Source organism: Vulpes vulpes, chromosome 9 (genome assembly GCF_048418805.1).
Source record: "Vulpes vulpes isolate BD-2025 chromosome 9, VulVul3, whole genome shotgun sequence".
Lineage (NCBI taxonomy): Eukaryota > Metazoa > Chordata > Mammalia > Carnivora > Canidae > Vulpes > Vulpes vulpes.
In genome coordinates, this window is record NC_132788.1 from 462,004 (window position 1) to 481,519 (window position 19,516).

Below are 19,516 nucleotides of genomic sequence, written 5' to 3' on the forward strand. Positions count from 1 at the left end.
GACACGGGGACATGGGGTGGCCCCCAGGGCGGAGGCGCAGCCCCCGCTGCTCCCTCGGGCCCACCCGCACACATGCCAGGGGGCAGTCCCCTCCCTCCTACCTCAGCCCACGCGGCGTGGTCCCCAGCACTCAGCGTCTCGGCTTAGTGGTTCCTGCTGGCGGCACGTCGGCTGCACGCTGGGGCCCCCGGGCTGCCCTCGGACTCGCTCCCCGTGCCGTGAGCAGCTCCCGGGACGTGGCTCGGAGAGGCAGGCTGTGTGGCCCCAGGGCAGAGAGGTGCCCGTCGGCGGGGCCGGAGGGGCGGGTGCGGGTCTGGGAGGCTCTGCCCTTTGGGGCTGCGCAGCGGGCGACAGTGGGGTCACACCCGCGCCCCGAGGCCACTGTGTCCTCTCGGAGAGGAGAGGCCCGGGTGGTGCCGAGGCGCTCATGTGCCCTGTCGTGGGAAGGGCGACGGGCCGTCTGCCCGGGCCTTGTCACGTTGTGGTCCCCGCCCCCCCGCCGCGGTGCTGGCGTTCCCGGCACACAGGCTGCGCCGCAGCCACGCCCGGACCCTGACGTGGAGCACACGGACAGCTGCTTGACAGGTGTCCCTTGAGCGTGTCCACGGGGCCCGCCGGCCTGCAGAGCGGGCGCTGCCGGGCTCTTCCCCGGAGGAGCCTGCTGGGGAAAGGGGAAAGGGCACCGCCTCCGCCTGCGGGGTTCTCAGCCTCCCCGGGGGGCCGTGCTGCTTCCCTCCGCCTGCCCCCCGGCTCCCCCGGCGTCTGCCCAGACCCCTCTTCCCTCCGTCTTTTCTACGGCGGCCTTCCGCGGCCCCCACCCCCACCCTTCCCCAAAGGTGAATTTTACATTTTCACAACAGGTTTTTGCACATCTGCATTTATTGCTAAATGTCCGTAGATGCGAACCACGCCCCTTCCACGAACTGTACTTGGCACCTTGTTGCTCTGTTTTCGGGGGTTGTTCCTAAGGTCCGCTTGGTGACCCTGCGCCGGCCTGGCCTCCCGCAGCGCTCCCGCTGCTGCTGGGCCCCGGGCAGGGTGGGGTGTGCGTGTCCGTTTCCTTTGTCGAATGTCTTCCGTACCACGTGTGTCCATAGCTGTGATCCGTCCCTTGGCCTTAACTTCGGAATCTGGAGATTATATGCAAACGTGTGTAAAGGCTTATGAATATGGATGACACTGGAATTTTATAAATTCTAAAATAAAACCCGGAATCGGATATAGTGTGCTAGAACTCATTTTCTCACGCGACACATCTTGTCTTGGTCCTGTGGAACCAGAGTGTCCTCAACAAGCTCTGGGGGGGTAACTGGGCGTCCACAGATAGTTCCCGTCTCTGGTGTGATTCTCCAGTTGCATGTGGGAGACGGATCAGTGCCCTGGGAGCAAGAGGCAAGGGGGCTGGGAGGGAGGCGGCAGGGGCAGCCCCGGCGTTGGCGCAGCTGGCTGGCCTGGGGAGGCAGGTGCGTGAGCAGAGGCCCAGGGTCACCAAGGGGCAGTGAGCCTTCAAGGTCTTTTGGGCCTTGGAGTCCCTGCTCCAGGTGGGACTGCCAACTTGAGGTGACCCGGTGACCTCAGAGGGAAGGGGCTGGGGGCTGCGGGCCCAGACTGCTCTCCGAGCCCGGGAAGTAGCCGTCCTTCGCTCCGTCTGCTCCAGAGAGAGGCTGTCTCCGGGGAGGGGTGCGGGGGGAGTCACGTGCCAAGGCAGAGCGCCGGACCCGACGCGAGCCGCTGCGGGGCGAGGGAGGGTGGGGGTGGGGGCAGGGGCTCACCCCGTTCTCAGCCAGCGCCTGCTTGGCCAGGTAGTACTCCCGCTTCACTTTGACCTCCACGGACTCTGGGATGTCGGGCACCAGGAGGTCGAGTTGCCGGCCGATGGAGAACACCACGTGCTGGGAGCAGGACACGGGGAGCGTGGGAGGGCGTCCACCCCAGGCTCTGTGGCCCTGTCGTGCCCCCGGACACCCTACAGCGCCCAGGGCAGGCCGCAGGGACCGGCGGGGGTGGCGCACAGGAGAGCTGGGATGCGGCCCGCTGGCGGCGTGGGTGAGGAGGGCATCCCGGGGCGGGAGGCAGCGGCGAAACCCACTGGGGGGACCGGGAGCTTGGCCAACCTCAAACACGATGACAAAGGCCAGGCGGATGGCCAGGAGATTCCAGTAGGTCGGGGAATACTGTCCATCATCTTCCCTGAACGCCTGGTACCTGCAGGAGACCAGGAGCAGGGAGGCCAGCGAGGGGGACGGTGGGCTGGACTGTCCCACCGCCTCAGCCTCAACTGTGCCCGCGGCTGCAACCATCCTGTCAGCCGGCGGGTGTGACAGTGCAGCAGGTGCTGCTCCGGGTGATGCCACCCACGGAACACCCAGGGGTCGAGCCACCTGCCCAGCACGGCTCCCCCCGGCTGGATAGAGGCGGACCCAGTTTTGCTCCTTAGTTCCGACTTGTCCTCTCGCCATCCTCTGACAGCTTCTCGTGTTTCGGAGAAGTTGCAACACTATTTTGTGACATAAACTTAGCCTGCTGTGCGCCCCGTGGAGCGCAGGGCCAGGCCCCACTTTGTCAGAAAATCTTGAACATTAAACTGAGGGAAAACCCGCCCGTGACTGTCACAGACTTGAAGTGGCTAAACCAGACACAACAGAAGAGAGACTGCGGGAACTCGGAGGACCCTGAGAAACCACGCCGAGTGCGCGACAGAGCCAGATGTACAAGTACTAACAGGGCCCTCGAGAGCCCGGGAGGGAAAACAGGTGCCCCGAGGTCGCAGGGCTCGCAGCAGAACGAAGGGTAGAGAACTCTGCTCTGTCCGAAAAAAATGGAGAGGTTTTCAGAATGGGAGAAAGACCTCACCCTCTGAGATAAAGGCCTATACTGGGTGAGAAACTTTTTTTTTTTTTTTTTTTTTAGTGAGAAGCTTTTATTTATTTTTTTTTAATTTTATTTTATTTATGATAGGCACACAGTGAGAGAGAGAGAGAGGCAGAGACATAGGCAGAGGGAGAAGCAGGCTCCATGCCCCGGGAGCCTGACGTGGGATTCGATCCCGGGTCTCCAGGATCGCGCCCTGGGCCAAAGGCAGGCGCCAAACCGCTGCACCACCCAGGGATCCCATAGTGAGAAGCTTTTAAATAGACTTTACCATGACACACCCGTGTTAGTGACAGAAGTCAAGGAAAGGGAGGAAGGAACTTTTCAGTGCTACCAGTGCTTCCTGCAGGAAAAGTCAGGTCACGGGACAGTAGCAGCCCCAAAGGGCTGAGGGAAAACAGCCCAGCCCAGGATCATGCACCTGCTCTCTGAGGGACAGAGATTTGCCGACATAAAACCCAGCAGAGCTCAGGGTTGCCGCCCACACACCGTGCCTGCAGGTGCTATTCAGGGATACGCTTCAGCCAGAGTGGAAATGAGCTCAGATGGGAGAGTGCCGCAGAGGCCACTGGAACCTGCCAAGTCGACGTGACCAACAAATGACTAAAATGGTTTTCATGTTTTAATAGCAAAACTAAGACATCGTGTGACTATAGTAAGATGGAGTGATGGGTGCTCGGCGGGCAGCAGCGTGTGGACGTCCTTGCGACGCAGGGAAGGGAGACGGTGGATTCTTACGGTCTTCGCAAGGGAAGTTTACGTAGGAGCGAAGGCTGGAACTGTCCGGGAACCTCAGCTCCAAAGGCGCGTAAAGACGGAAGGGAACGCGTCCGCGTCCACCAGAAAGCAGGCGAGGAATAAAAGGAGAATCAAATGAGCGGGAAGAGTAAGCCTCCACTAGCAGGGGAGCACGAGGTGACCTTGTTTGCAGCGAAGAACCTCAGGATCCGTAAAGCAAGAGGCAAAAAGTACCCGAAGAAACCGGGAACCCCGGTCCTGGGAAGATTCTCGCTTACCCTCTGTCGCGGAAAGGAAGGGGGGAAAGTCGGACAAAGACTAGGAGGCCTCACCTCCTCAGCACACAGCCTGGCCTCGAGCCCGAGGCCCAAGGTCACGTGCAACAGCAAAAATCCACTGGGCAGGTGGTGGGAAGACTCGACAAATGCGAGATGTGCATCCCAGGGGCTTTTCGGGTTCTCTACCTCAGGGGGAGGAGGGGGCGAAGGGGGGTACGGAGCTGGGGAGACGGGGGACGGGGGGGGGTGGTTGGCTGGGCTCCAGGCCAGGAACAGCAGGTGCACCGCCCGCCGGCCCCGCCTCCGCGCCCCACCCCGACCCGGAGCTCCCCCGCCCCTCTGACACCCCCGTACCCCCACCCCTCCAACTCCCCAGCTACCCCCCCAGCCCCACCTGCACGTGCGGTTGTGCGTCGCGGTGAAGGTGGGCGGGGCGCGCGCGAGCGTGAAATTGAGGAAGCCACGCAGGTCGTGGGCGTGGGTCCAGCGGTAGTAGGTGCGTGGCAGGAAGTCGGAGGTGAAGGCCTGCGCGGCAGGCGGCGTCAGCGTGGGCACCCCCGGCCCTGCCCCACAGCCCCCCCACCGCCCCGGCCACGCACTCACGTTGCTGACCACTGCCAGGTGCGCGATGACCGCCAGGACGTGCGCCCACCCAGATGCCGATGTCCTGCGCGCTGGGCCACCGGGCGCCGCTGCTGGCACACGAGCTTGCGCGCGCCCAGGCGGACCTCCACCCAGTTGTTGAGCAGCGCGAAGACCGGCGCCAGCGGGCACGCGGCCACTAAGATGGTGACGAAGCCCAACTGCAGCACTGGGGGGGCGGGGTGGTCATCCGCGGGCCCCCCCCTGCGCCCCCAGGCTCCCCGCCGCCCGGGCTGGCCCGTCCCCTCCTGCGGGAGCCGCACCCAACGTGGGGCGGGAACTCACAGGCCAACATCAAGGGCCCCAGCCCGCCCGTGGAGCCGCAGGGACCCAACTGGCCGAGGTGCTTGCCCCGCGTGGCATGGGTGCCCCCCGACGGGGCGTGGGCTCCACGGGGCGCGGGCTCCACGGGGCGCGGGCAGCGATCCTACCCGGGAGCCCCCCCCCCCCGCGAGCAGCCGTGGGCTCTGTGGATATCCCCACTGCCGCCCCCGCCCGGCCCGCCTTTCCGAGGCGCCCCAGGGAGGCGGTGGTGGCCCAGGCCGAGGTCACCCCAGAGCCCCTACCCGTTTCCAGGTACTCCTGGGACAGGTCCCCACAGGGCAGCAGCTCGTAGTCGGCCTCCCGGGGGCCCGGCCCGCAGCAGGCCCGGGCCTCCTCCTCCCACGGCACAGCCGGGCCGTGTGCCACCAGGCCTGCAGCTGCCCTGGACACGGACGGGGCCTTGGCCACGGGGAACGGCAGGGGGTACGGAGGGGGACACGGGCGTCGCTTGGCTCCAGGGCAGCAGGTGGAGGCCCTGGGGCCGCGGGGAGGTGGAGCAGCGCCCCGGAAATCGGCCTTGCTCACGGAGGCTTTGGGGGCAAGGGCCACGCAGGTGCGGGGAGCCGAGCGGGCGGAGCGGGCTGCACGCCGGGCGGGACACGGGGGCGACTCACGGGACGAGGACCTCCTGCACGTTGTTGACGACCTGCTTGCCCACCATGATGACCAGGGGCGTCTGCGCCAGCTCCACGAGGCAGCCCCCGGGCGCGCACTGCGCAGCGGGCCGCGGTGAGCTCGGGGGCACAGGCCCCCCAGCGTCCGCCCCGCGCCGCGACGGTGGCCCCCACGGTGCTGCCAGCCGTTGCCAGACACGACTGCCGACACCCTCCCTCCCTCTCCGCGACGTCCCCGGCCCCTGGGCCGTGCATAGGGATGACGGGGTGCCGCCCCGTCCCCTCTAGGGACCCCACGGGGCTATGCGGGGCTCACCCCAGCCGGTGGCTCCAAGGGGCACGGAGGCCCCAGGAATCGGTGACCTGAGCTGAGGGCTCTGGGGCCACCCGCCTCGCACAGGGCCATTGAGCCGGGGGTGGGGGCCAGGTGGGGGCCGGCCTGAGCACGGCCAGGGCACCCGGAGCCACCGCATCTGAGCCCACAGGGCCCGGACGGTTTCAGCACGAGGCCCGGTGACGCCCCCTCTGGTGCTGAAGCCGGTTTGAGGCCGCTGAACGCCGCTCCCGGTACAGCTCGTCACGCACGCTCACGGCCCTGGCCGCGGTCCCGGCTGCCCCGTTCCGTCTCGTGGGAAACAGGACAGTGTCCCCCCTGAGGGGCCCCTTAGGCCAGCCGTTGGGTGGGGTCACAGCCCAGACCTGAGGAAGGAGGGAGGCCGTGTCCCCAGGAGGGACGGGTGAGGACCCCGGGGAGGCCCCACCTATGATCCCAGGCCCGCGTGGCGGCTCTTGGGGATGGTTCCGGGCCCCCCGCATGCTGGCCTTTAACCCCCGGGACCCAGGTACACGAGGTCCAGGGGGCACGGGGCAGTCACTGGTGTCCCCTCCCCACCGCAGCACGCTTCCTGGGGACGCCCGGGACGGGACCTGGCACCCCAGTGTTTCTCTGGGGTCTCACCGTGGGAGACTCGGGCCCCACAATGGGGTTCACGGCTGGTTCTAGGGGCAGCGTGTGCTCACGGGGGGCGGTCCCGGGGGGTTCCGGGGGGACCCGGGGCAGGAGCCACGCGGACAGGGGTGTCACAGGACACCCGCTTGTGGCCCAGGCAGTACACCTCGGCAGGTGCCCCCGGGGTCCCCCCTCCACCGGCGGCCAGCGGCCCCCCCATGCGCTCACCTCCTTGTTGCGGACCCCAAACAAGGTGTGGTAGTTGCCGGGGTAGCCCATGAACCTGGGGGAGACGCCGCCGCGGCTCAGGAGGTGCCGCTGCGGGAGGCTGTGCCCGCGGCCCCCGCCGGCGTCCGGTGCCCCCGGGGGCACGCAGCCCGGGGGAGCCCCCCCACCTGCCGTTGAAGAAGGCCACATAGATGGGCAACGAGTAGAAGTTGACGACCTGGAAGATGGGCACCTTGAGGGTGAAGGCGTCCTCGAACTTGGTCTGGGTGCGGTGCATTTCTGCGGCACAGGGCGCTGGCCTCAGTGTCCCCGCCGGCCGCCAGGACCGCGCGCAGGGGCCCGGATGGGAGACGCGGCCGCTCACCCCATCGCGTCAGGACGCGCGGAGGCAGGGCCTCACCCAGCTGGCGAGGGGGGCGCTGCTCGACCCGGACACGAGGGCGGCCAGGATGCCGTGGTACAGGATGACGGACACCAGGCACTGACGACCACGGCCACCTGGGGCGGCACGCGTTCAGCCGGGCCGCTCCGCCGCGCGCCCTGCGGTCCCTCCCGGGGCCGCCACCCGGGGTCCCAGCCCTGACCGCACCCCGGGAGCCCTCCCGGCGCCCCACAGCCCGGGCCCGGGGGGCAGGCGGCCGCAGGGGCGCCGCGCGGCCAGGACGAGGGGCCCCTCACCAGCATCACCACCAGCGCGGAGGCGGCCAGCACCCGGCGCACGCGGAGCCGCCGCGGGAAGTAGGGCTCGTCCTCACCCGTGACCGGGGTCGGTGCCGCCGTGGTCGAAGAGGCGGCCGGGCTGCGGGGCGCGGGCGGGCTCGGGGGCGCTCGGCCGGGCCACCCTGGGGCTGACGCTTTGGGCCGCGGCGGGGCGGGCGGGGCGGGCGCAGGCGCTGGGCAGCGGCCAGAAGGGGCACCGCGGGCACATCTGCAGGTCCCCCGCGCTCCGCACAGCTCCTGCCTTCGGGGCGCAGGGCGGCTTGGGGGCCCGGGGGCGGGGGGCATCGGTCTGCCCTCGCCCTCGCCCCCCTCCCACCACGGCCTTTGCCAGGCTCAGCATTTCTTTAAAAAGTATTAAAACATATACAACTGGGGCGCCCGGGGCTCAGCGGGTGAGCGCCTGCCTCCGGCTCCGGGCGTGACCCCGGGGTCCCGGGACCGAGTCCCGCGTCAGGCTCCCCGCAGGGAGCTGCTTCTCCCTCTGCCTGCGTCTCTGCCTCCCTGTGTCCCTCATGAGTAAGCACTTAAATATATATAATAATGTAATAACCACAATCACATTGATAGTAACTTGTGAGTTAGCTCCTGAAGCCTGAGCTCCACAACGGGGTAAGCCCGAGGCCGCCGGCTTTTGAGCAACGCGGACGAGCCGCAGGGGCGCGTGCCCGCAAGAGGAGCCCAGCAGCCCCGCCACCCGGCGCCCTCGGGCGCCTCTGCAGGGGGCAGGCATGTCCCCGGTGCTCACGTGCGTCCCCAGCTCTGCGCAGCTGGCCAAGGGCCCCCCCACCCGCACGGCCATCTCAGGAGACTCGGGGTGAGTCCGGGAGCCGAGGGGACACTCACGTGGGTGTGTCCGAGGACACCATGCAGCAGCCCACCAGGAACACCACCGTGCCCACGGCGGCCGCCGGCAGGAGCCCGGCCGTGTAGAAGCCTGCAGGGGCGACACGAGCTTGGCCGTCAGGGACCGGCCGCCCTGGGGGCCCATGTACCCTGCGCGGGGCCAAGCACCGGGTGGGGCTGCACAGCCACGCCGGGCCCGGTCACCCACCGAGCGCAGCCCCCTGCCCCCACCTCCGGGACCGCCTGCCCCATGTCCCTCCGCCTCCAGTGGCCTTGCCGGGAAGGGTCCCGTCCCCAGGGACACAGCCCGCTGCGACCTCAGACACAGATGGTGATCCGTGCCGGATGCTTCCCTGGCCAGGGCCCCCGGGTACCCCAGTCCCTCAGGCCGGCCCCCCACTGCCTCCGGGGTCAGCCCCGACGCCGGCCCACTGCGCCACCTCCGGCCTCCCCGCAGCTGCCAGTGACCTGCGTTACAGGTGCCCCTGCCCCGTGCCCTCTGCGCCCCCCGGCCCGCCTTGGCCGTCCGGGCCCTGCTGCTGCCCGGGTGGGAGCCCGGGGCCCTCACTCCACTCTGCCTCGGCCCGTGGGCCCAGGCCGTGCACCCCCCGCCCCCCGCACATCGACCCAGCCCTGTCCAGGCCTGCAGTGGCCGTGGCCGCCTCTCTTCGCGCATCACCCCAGCTGCCGTGCCCCACGGAGGAGCCAAGGACACACGTGCCGAATCTGGGGAGGGGAAAGGACCGCAGAAGGGGTGGGGCACAGGAGGGGGCGGGGGGCGCTGGCCTGTGCGGGGAGCGGAAGGTCCGCGAGGCCGCCTGTAGGGGAGCGGGTGGCTGGCCTGGGCCCGGCGGCTTCGTGCAACGGCTCGAGCCCCGTGGGCCGTGTCTGCTGGGCCGCGGACGCCGGGGGCTGCAGCGGGGTCCCCAGAAGACCCCGGGTATGGGCTGGGGACTGGCAGGGGCTGCAGGGGCAGGCCGGGGAGCCGGGAGCACTGTCCAGGGTGTCAGCGGGCTGCGCGGCCGGGAGCCCGAGGTGGGCTGCGGGGCCCGGGCGGCGGGTGGGCTCACCGAGCCAGGCGAAGTACAGGGCCACCTTGTCCCCGAAGTACCCGCGCACGTGCTCCAGGGGCTGCTGCTGCTCCACTTGCGCCAGGGAACAGGGGCTGCCTGCGCCCGGGGCCCGCGGTCTGCGGGGCCCCCGGGGGCGGCCTGAACGGGCCCTGGGGCGGGAGGCGGCCTGGGCACGGGGCCTGGGCAGGGGGCCCGCACCCTCCCCGACCGGGCCGGAGCCCCCGCCCCACAGCCAACGCCCCGCACTCACGTCGTGCAGGGGGAAGGCGGCGCTGAAGACCCCGGCCGCCAGCAGCTGGTCGATCCCGATCACCCCTTTCTTCTCGTGGCCATACGGGGTCTTGGCCAGGATGGCGAACAGCTGGGGTGGGAACGGCCCGGTTACCTGCCCCGTGAGGCCTGTGGCTGCCACCTTCAGGCCCGGTCCCCCGTCCGCCGGCCTACGCGCACCACGGCCCCGCGGTCCCACTCGATAGCCGCGGACACCGTGGCCAGAGTCCCTGGATTCGTGGGGTCAGGCTGGGTCTGACCAGGCCCTGGCCGTGCGCGGGGGGAGCCGGCCCCTTGTGGGCACCGTGTCAGGGTGGACCCTGCCCGGCAGCCCCCGAGGCCCCGTGCCCGTCGGCAGTCAGCAGGGGACCCTGGGCGGGCCTGTCCTCGGGGGGCCCCACAGCAGCGGCCAGGGGCCCAGGGGTCCTGGGGGACGCTGGGCCGGGCCCTATGCCTCAGTGAGCTGGGGGTACCTCCCGGCCCCGGCCACAGGCCCTTGGCGCCCGGCCCCCACTCACGATCCGGTGCCTGTCGGTGCTGCTGAAGAAGGTGTCCGGGTTGTCGCTCCCGAGGTACCTGCGGGTGTGGAAGGTGCGGAGCTCGGGCCGGCGCAGGAGCACAGGGGTGCACACGGCCCATCCCATGCATGGACGCCCGTCCTGGCTGCGAGGGGCTCGGGGGCTGGAGGTCACAGCGGCTTGTCCGGCCGGCGCGGCACCCCCACCCCAGAGCGGGTGAGGGCAGGGCAGTGGGGGCAGCGCCGCCTGAGGCTCTGAGCACGGGATCCGCGGCCGTCGGTCGTGTCTGCTGTGGCCCGTGGGGCCGGCTGACCAGGGGCCTCCTGGGGCCCGGAACCTTGGGAAGTCCACGGTGGGGGCGGGTGTCGTCCGTGTGGCGACGAGGGGGCCCCCAGCGCTGGCCGCCGCCACCGTCCCCGCTGCTGGCCTTGTCCGCAGGCTGGGAGTGGCCGAGCCGCCTCCAGGAGCCCGTGTCCCGCTGTTTCTGTGTCAGGAGTGGGGTGCCGGGGTCCTCGAGCTGCTCGTGCCCACATTGAGCTGCCCTGTCCCAGGAGCTCCCAGGCCGCACTCACCTGGACAGCTTGCTGACCTTGAACTCGCAGGTGTAGTACTCGGGCGGCACGTCGGGCACGTCCTCCTGCAGGACTTGGGGATGCCCAGCCTCGCCAGCAGCCTCGCCGACCAGTGGGAGGCCTGGTTGGGCAGCTCCTGCAAGGCCCGGGCACGGCTCCCACTCTGCGGCCCTGAGCACGGGGAGCCCCGCCCCCCGGCCCGCAGGGACCCACCAGGCCCGGCCTGCCCCTCTCTGGGGCCTGGGATGTGCTCCCCGCGTGTCCCCCAGGCTCAGGCCGCTCCTCCATTGGCCCAACAAGGCACCGGCGGGGCGGGTGGAGGCCCTGAGGACACAGCGTGGGAGCCCCAGGGTGTGGGTGGCCGCAAATGCAAGTGGCCTGGGCCGTGGGTCCCGCTCCGCCCCGAGCCCCCGGCACCTGCAGGGGCAGCTTGGGGCGCAGGTCCTCCGCGTGGTAGCAGAGCACGGCCCAGGGCGCGCTGAGCAAGACGTAGTGCACAGCGCTCGAGGCGTTGCGGACGTGGCGCTGCGGGGACGGGGTCCGTGAGGCCGGGCGGGGGCCCCCGTCACTCCCGGGAAGGCACCTGCCTCTGCGGCCACGGGGGCGGCTCCGAAGGCCGCTCGGTGCTCGGCCCAACGGGGGACGCCGGGGTTGCGGCAGCCGCGCCCTGCGGGACCCGTGTAACCCCAAAGGCTGCAGCTGGAGGCTCTCCTGCCTGAAGCGGACGGTCAGGCCGCCGTGTGGTCTGCGGACGGGACACGACGGTGTGGCCACCGACTGGCCCCGGGGACCAGGCAACGTGAGGGCGGCGGGGTCCTGTCGTGTCCCCGGGTGGCCAGGCCGCCCCCGCCGCGGTGGGCCATGTGCTCAGTGGGTTCGCTGACCCCGGGCCCGCGGGCCGGAGCCACACGAGGCCCACGCGTGGCCGCACCTACGCAGACAGGAGGGGCCCTCGGAGTTTTCAGGTGGGTCTGAGGGCTCTGGCTCTGGGCCAGCTGGGGGTCGGGGCCCGGCCGGGGTCAGCGGGCCCGTGGCCTCGGGGGAGCCCACTGCGCAGTGGGGCGCCCAGCAGGACGTTGGCGCGTGGCTCGTCCCAGGGTTCCGGGACGCCCGTGGCCTCGGTGGGAAGCTCACGGGTCCCTGAGTGAGTACCTGGTCCACGTGTAGCCCGGCTGCGTGGAGGTTCTCCAGGAAGGTGTCCCTCCAGGCCGCGTGCGTGGCCGCCTTGTCCTGGGGGGCGCTGTCCGGCGGCTGGCCCAGCCTCAGGTCTTCCTCCCAAACGAGGACGAAGTCTGCGGGGAACCAGCAGCGACAGGTCAGGGCGGGCGTCCCGGCGGGGACCCGGAGCCTCCATGAGAAGGAGGCGCCGAGCCCTCGGACCCGGGACCGCTCCTCCGTGCTCCCGACCACGGCCCCCGCTCCGTGGTGCTCGGGTCTGGGAGGCCTCGGGGGCACAGGCTGTGGGAGGTCAGTCCAGAGCCCACGGGGGCTCCAAGGACCCTGCCGCACGCCGCGGGAAGCCCCTGCTCTTCAGGTGGGTGACAGCTCTCCCCGGGGGCGGGTGTTCTAAGGGGGGGCCGGGAGGCATCGCTGGGGGGAGCGGAGGTGAGAATGGGGCTCCTGGGCCTCGGGGGCATCGCGTGCAGAGGACAGAGCCGTGGCCTGTGGGCAAGGCCCTGGGTCTTCGTGGCTCCCGAGCGGCTGTCGCACGGCGATGCCAGAGCAGGCAGGTGCCGGAGCCCCGGCGGGCAGACGAGGGGGCAGCTGGCCACGGCCCGGGCTTTCCCGCTGAGCCTCAGGCCACCCCAGGGAGGAGGGAAGGCAGCTGCTCTGACACCCGCAACCAAGCAGCGGCAGGTCCAGCCGGCCTGTCAGTGGTGCGGCCTCCCGGCAGGACACAGCCCGTACGGAGTTGACAACATCCGCAGAAACAGGCTCGGAGGTGGCCCGTATCGAGGAGCTCTCAGAACGTAAGAACTGTGGGCAGGTTGGGAAAAGGAGTCGAGGGTGGGCAAACGGTTAACAGAATACTCGGAGCGAGAATTAGAACGTCTGAGAAGGAACCAAAAGGACGCACGAAGGCAGCGAAACAGCACCTGGGCTCCCGACTCCTCGGACAGGTGGACACAGCCCTGCCAGACTTAAGGACAGGCCCGGGGGAAACATCCAGACTCAAGAGCGAGGAGGAAGGAAGCAATCTTTGAAGAAATATGGTCAAGAACTTCCCAATCTGGGACACCCGGGGGGCTCGGCAGTTGAGCGTCTGCCTTTGGCCCAGGTCGTGACCCTGAGTCCTGGGATCGAGTCCCGCGTTGGGCTCCTGGCATGGAGCCTGCTTCTCCCTCCGCCTGGGTCTCTGCCTCTCTCTCTGTGTCTGTCTCTCATAAATAAATAAAATCTTTTCTAAAAAAGCAGATTTAACAAAAACTGTGTAAGACGTATACTTTGAAAGCCACCAAACACTGTGAGAATAAGTTGAGGAGCTAAATAAATGCAAAGGTATCCCATGTGCATGAATCAGAAGATTACTATTATGACAGCATTACTCCCCAAATCAATCTACAGATTCAATATAATCTCTGTCAAAACCCCAGCTGGCTTGCTTTTTCTTTTTTCTTTTTTTTTCCCCTCCCCCAGAAAATGACAAGTCTAAAATTCATCCGGAAATACAGGAGACCCAGAACGAATAAAAACACTGTTGGAAAAAGGAACAAACTTCCAGGACGCACACTTGTTAACTGTGAAACTTACTATGGAGCTAGAACCACCAGGACAGGGTGGCGCTGCTGGAAGGACAGACACACAGATCGGTGAGATGTATTTGAGATTCTGGAAATAAACCCGTATGTTTAGGGCTAACCCTTTTTTTTTTTTTTTTGACCAAGGGGCCACCGCGATTCAATAGGAGAAAAGCAGTGTTCTCAGCCAACGGCGCTGGAGCAAGTGGATACCCAGATTGCAAAGAATAGACTTGGACCCCTACCTCACACCACACACCAAAACTAACGCAAAGTGGACTATGGTCCTGAGATGAAGATCATAGACCCAAGAACCCAAATGATGAAGCTCTTAGGAGGAAATCATTGTACGTCCTCAAGACCTGGTTTAGGCGACGGGGCCTTAGACATGACGCGGAGGCCTAGCAGGAAGGGAGAAGACGGAGGGACCTCATCGGAATCCCAAACCTACGTGCTTCTAAAGCGCCACCAAGAGTGGAAAGTAACCCAGAGGGTGGGAGGGGATAGCAGCAGACCGAGCGTCTAACCAGGAACCTTCTCCGATAGACGGAAAGAACTTTTTCGGCTCCACGTTAGAGAGACAGGGGCCCACTGTAAGACGCGGGCAAGGCTGGCGAGTAGAGCTTTTCCTCCGGAAGATGGACCAGTGGCCGACATGCCCGGGAAAGGACGCCGGCTCTCAGCCGCCCGGGGGGATGCCAGCAAACAGGGCGAGCTGCCGCCGCGTCCCCACGGCGTCGCCTGGACGCCAGGCAGTGGGAGCGCTGGGGGGCCGCCCAGACGTCGCCGGGCCCTATGACATGGTCCAGGCACCCCGGGAAACAGTCTGGCAGCGCCTCAAGTGTCCCACACCGAGTGCCATGGACCTGCCGTCCCACAGTCCACAGGCCCGAGGACACACGCGGCCCCACGAGCTCGGGCGTGAACGCTCCTGCTGCCGCATTATTCCCAGGAGCCTGGACAGGAGCGGCCACGGCAGCCGGCGCACCCAGGGACACAGCGACAGGGGCGGGGGTTGGGGGTGTGTGTTCCAGTTTCCTCGGTTCTTGGCCGACACTTGCTACGTTTTGTTTATTTTATTATTTTGAACGGTAGCTGTCCTGACGGCCGCGAGGCCAGGGGCTCCGCTCCGGGGGCGCTGGGCTCTGGGAGGGCTCCCACCCGTGTCCCCACCCCCGGGGCTGCCAGGCGCGGGCGGGGCTCACCGATCTGGGGCTCGGAAGGGCTCCCTGCCCAGCCGGCCGCCTCCTGGCCTCCACTGCGCTGGAAGGAAAGGAAGAGGAAGGTGGCCTCCTGCCCCGGGCGGCCCCGCTCGGCCCCCACCCTGGACCTGGACACGGGAGGGCGAGCAGAGAGCACAGCCTCGGGGTGCGGGCGCGGCCAGGCCGGCCCCCCTGCAGCCTCTGGCAGCGCCCACCGTGGGCAGGGGCGGGGCGCCCAGCACTGAGGGCCTGGCCAGGGAGCCAGCGCCCCAAGGGGCTCTGTGCGTGGCCCGAGGCAGTGCTGGCTCCCGGGGCGGGATCTCTTCGGTTTCTAGAAGGTCCAGGAGACCAGAGCCTTCGAGGAAAGGCTTCCAGCCTCACTGGCCCCAGGGAGCGCCTGTCCCCCGACCCTGACCCGCCCGGCCTGACCCTCCAGGCACCCTGGCTCCTCTGGGGTCACTGCCGAGCCCGAGCACCTGGTAACCCCTGTTCTCGGGCAACCCCGTGGACGTGGCCGACGTCCCCATCCCTCCTCTGGGGCGGGGGCCGTTGAGCGTTGCCCCCCCACTTCCACGCGTCAGGATAGACGGGGGAGGCTCCGTGCATCGCAGGGACATGTCTGTGTGTCCACTTCAGGACACGATATGTGTCCCTGTAGCTTCCCTTTGCCCGGCCCCTCCGAGCCCGTCCCTGGGGCTGTCTGCACGTCCCCAGGGCCGGTGAGCTGGGGGGACCCTGGAGCCTCCCCCTTCCTGTCACCGGGGCAGCTGGAGGGTGCAGGAGGCCAGACACCGTGGCCAGGGGCTGGGAGTCCACAGGCTGGGGGCCCGTCCAGGCCTTTGCCTTGGCGTCCTTGAGTGTAATCGGGGGGCAGGGGCTGGGGCTCAGGCCCCCGCAGGTGGAGAGCGTCCTGCGGCCTGGGTCCCGGGGCGGGGCGTGAGGGGCTGAGCTTCACCTCTGAGCTGCAGGCTGTCCCCATTCTCGGCCCCGGGGGCCACGTCCATCAGGATGGTACTGTCCTCCTCCGGGACCTGCCTCCGCAGCATCTGCTCCTGCGCGGCACCGGGGGGAGACCGTGGGGCACGGCGGGCTCGTGAGACGGGGTCCCCGCCTCGGGAGGGCGCGGGCTGGTGCAGCGGCCGGGCCGTGCCGGGCTGAGCTGCCCCGTGGTGGTCCAGGAGGGTCCCCGGGTGGGCCTCCAGCACAGGAGCAGACCAACGACAGGGCGGCCTGGGAGGCTCGCTGCTCTGTGTCCACCCGTCTAGGGTGGGCCTGTCTCCCTCTCAGCCCTGTGGGGGCTCAGAGGCCCCTCCTCCCTGCTCCCCTCCCATCGGGGAGGCCGGCCAGCCCGGCCCCGCGTCCCCCCACCTGGCCTCTGGGTCCCCTGTGTGGACAGGTGGGCAGAGTGCGGAGAGCGAGGGGAGCCCTGTGGCCCAGCGGGGCCGCCTGGGGGGGCGACCATCTGCCGCAGCACGGCCGACGGGGCGCGGGCGGCGTCCCCGGGAGGAGCCACGCGGGTGCGCGGACAGCCCAGACGGGCCGGGTGAGCTGAGGCTCAGGTTCTGGGCGGTGCGGAGCCAGGGCTCCCCGAGCGGCCCCGGCGCCTCCCTGGGGACGCGGCTCAGGAGTCTGGAGGCCTCGCAGGCGACCTGCCCCGCGGGGCCCGCTGCAGGGGCGGGAAAGCCGACGCTCCCTGGGATCCGGGGTGCCCCCCCGAGCCACACCAGCCCCCAGCCTCCTCCCGCTGACCACCACGGCCAGGCCTCTGGGTGAACCTGGAGCCTCCACCCACAGCGGAGGGCATCTGGAGGCCTGGGTGCTCCCCGGCTGCCCCGCCCCACCCCGCTGCAGCCCTTGCTGTGGACCAGGTTCCCGCCTGGCGCGGCGGCTTCTGGAAGGGGCCTCCGAGGTCATGGGCGTCCTTCCAGGACGAGGCTGCTGTGGGCGGCGGGTGGGGCCAGACCCGCAGGCAGAGACCTGGAGGCCAACGGGCAGGAGGGGCCCCGCAGAGCTGGCTGCCCGGCCCGGGGCTCCCCGGGAGCAGGACCTGCCTTTGTTTGAGAGGAGGGTGTGGGGCTGCGTGTGCAAACGGGCGGCCTACGAAGCCCTCCCCAGGCAGGACGCCCGCACCTCGCCCCGCGTTGGCCCAGACGTCAGGGCCCCATCGGCCGGCGGGTCTACCTGGGGGGGTCCCTGCCCTCCCGGGCCAGGGCCTGTGCTCCTGTGCTTGTGGAAACCTGCGGTCGCACCGCTCCCAGGAACGTGCGCCTTTGGCTCAGGTCAAGACCTTGGGGTCCCAGGATCGAGTCCTGCCTCGGGCTCCCTGCATGGGGCCTGCTTCTCCCTCTGCCTGTCTCTGCCTCTCTCTGTGTCTCTCATGAGTAAATAAAATCTTAAAAAAAAGAAATACACAGGTGGAAGTGGGGAAAAAACCAAGCTTCCAACTGTGGCTTAGCAAAAAAGATCTTCGTCCCACCACAGGGACTGGCCCCACAGGCTGAGTCGCCAGCGCCAGGACATGGCCCCGTGGCAGCTGCGCCCGCCGCCCCCTCGGGACAGCAGGTGCCGTGGCCGAGCAGGAGGCCGGGCCGCCCCGCCGACAGGGAGCGGATGGCAGGGTCGGGCAGGGCCGCTCCCTGGGCAGGGCACACGCTGCCTCAACCGGGTCTCCGCGGTGAGCGGCCCCTGAGCAGCCAGCGGGCGCCCAGCCCACCCTGACCGGCACCCAGCCTAGGGGTGGGCGGGCTCCCCGCTCCCGCCTGCTGGCCGCCCGCACCTCGACCCCAGGTCCCCGCCCCGATTCCGGCTCTCTCCCCCACACCCCCCTGCACAGGGCAAGCGGCCTCCTCCAGGCGGCGCCCTCCCCGTCCCCTGTGCTTCCTCCGCGGCCAGACACCACCTGGGGTGGGCGTGTGCCCCCTTCCCTCTGCCCCGTGCTCCTCACCGGCAGCCTGGTCCACGCAGGCCCCTCCCGCCAAGTGCCCGAGCCCGCAGGTTGGGGTTCCCGGGCCTCCCTCGCCCACCCCCCTTCTGGGGTGGTCCCTGCCCCTCTCCCCCGTTCTGCCCTCCGCGCGGCACCCCAGCCCGGCCCACAGCCACCCTCTCAGATAGGACGGCCCAGGGTTGGGGCCCCTCTACGCCCTCTCAGGGCAGGGGGTCTTCTAAATCTGGAAGAAGTAAAAAAAAAAAATTTAAAAGGCTTATTTTGTCGACTGAAGTATCGCAAGTGCGTCAGAGAGGAAGCGGCAGCGACAGGGCCCCCCCCGCAGCCCTGCTGCCTCGGCCTCGGTTCTTTGCGGGGCCTGGGGGGGGGCAACCCCCCCTCTCCCCTCCCCCCCCATTTGCCTCCTCTGCGGTGTCTGTCAGAGGGGGCTGCTCCCCGCGCTCCCGTCCTGGCCCATCTTGGTGTCCCTGGAGCCCTCCCGCCCGCCCCTGCGGACCCCCCACCCGTGCACACCCCGGAGGACCCCCCTGCCCTCGGACCCGCGCGTTCCGTGGCCGTGGCCTCCTGGGCTTCCGTGTGGGTGTCTGGCTGCTTCCAAAGAGCCGGCTCGGCCAGGGCTGGGAGGGCCGGGGCTGGGAGGGCCGGGGCTGGGAGGGCAGGGGCTGGGAGGGCCGGGGCTGGGAGGGCCGGGGGCTGGGAGGGCAGGGGCTGGGAGGGCCGGGGCTGGGAGGGCAGGGGCTGGGAGGGCCGGGGCTGGGAGGGCCGGGGCTGGGAGGGCCGGGGGCTGGGAGGGCAGGGGCTGGGAGGGCCGGGGGCTGGGAGGGCAGGGGCTGGGAGGGCCGGGGCTGGGAGGGCTCGCCCTCGGATCCTCTGACATCCGAACCCCCTCCTCTGGCCTTGGGCCGTCTCCACCGCGTTCCTCAGGCCGCTGCCGGTGTAACCGCCGCGCATCCCTCCTCTGGCCTCGCTGCTCCGGCTGCGCCGGGTCCTACCCGCATCCCATTTGCACACACGGACCACGGGGAGCCTCCCGGTTGTGCTTTGGGGAGCAGCTCCCCGAGGCCAGAGCCGAGTGTTCCCGCAGCCCCGTGTCCCGCCCACGCCGGGGGTTCTGACCCCACCCGGCCCTGCGGTCCTGTGCCCAGTCCCACGGGGCCGCCGCCTCCGGGTCTCCAGGCCCTTGTCGGAGCCTCCGGGTTCAGCGGGGTTCAGCGCGGCCTCCGCGGCCACAGAGCTTCCCCGATGTGCCGCCGGCTCCTGCCCAGGACGGCGCTGGCTTCCGCACAGCCCGGCGCCCCCAAGTTTCCGGCGTCGGCCACGGAGGCTCCGACAGGGTCCCCGTCCCGTCGCCACGAGGACGGGCCTGCTGAGGCCTCTGCCCTACTGTCCCGTGTGGGTTGGCTCGAGGCTCTTTGGGCTTCATTTCCTACCCGTGAGGCAACGGCCGCCGTCCGCGGCGACTCTCAGCACCCGGCCGGGCCCTGCACAAGCGCCTGCGCCGGGTCTGCCGCCACCTGCCGCGCTCTGCCCCCCAGGTTCGTGGCCGCCTGCCATCACGGCCTCTCGGGGCGCGTCGGTGCCCCGGGAGCGTGGGACGGGGGCTCCGGGAAGGCCGATCCCAGATCCCCGGATCTGCCCTTCCTGCCCCTGCAGGGCCATCCTCCCGAGGCCGCCCGGCCCTTCCCTCCCCACTGGCTTTCCTGGGTGGGCGCTCCGGCTTGAGGCCACAGGACTGGCCCGGCGGGCGTCAGACCCGGGGACTGGGCGTGAGCTTGAACTGCAGGCCAACTGCTGCCACGGGGGTGGGGGGCTCGCACCTGCGTGGGCTGCAAGGGGAGGGAGGGAGTCGGGCTGCCCCCGGCGACATGCGCCTACCCAGCGCTGGAACGTGGCAAGTGCAACCGAGGAAGTGCTTTATTTCATTTTATTGTAACAAACTTTAATCTGAAGCAGCCCCACGTGCTTAAGCGGCCCGTACTGGGCTGCGCGGCT

General features: G+C 69.1%; 1 protein-coding gene across 1 annotated transcript; it reads right to left on the reverse strand.

Annotated features, from left to right (window-relative positions):
* Window positions 1–130: 130 nt before the first annotated feature.
* Window positions 131–15,626, reverse strand: ANO7 (anoctamin 7). Its single transcript, XM_072718877.1, is given in 28 exon segments — window positions 131–658; window positions 1,248–1,379; window positions 1,773–1,892; window positions 2,115–2,205; window positions 4,282–4,412; window positions 4,491–4,553; window positions 4,556–4,698; window positions 5,096–5,164; window positions 5,167–5,230; window positions 5,464–5,565; window positions 6,645–6,699; window positions 6,812–7,127; window positions 7,130–7,142; window positions 7,323–7,440; window positions 7,442–7,583; window positions 7,586–7,605; window positions 8,208–8,298; window positions 9,278–9,360; window positions 9,362–9,429; window positions 9,531–9,641; window positions 10,069–10,126; window positions 10,641–10,716; window positions 10,719–10,776; window positions 11,058–11,165; window positions 11,793–11,932; window positions 14,584–14,641; window positions 15,340–15,497; window positions 15,536–15,626. Coding segments are annotated over 28 exon segments (3,207 nt in total).
* Between the last annotated feature and the right edge of the window lie 3,890 nt (window positions 15,627–19,516).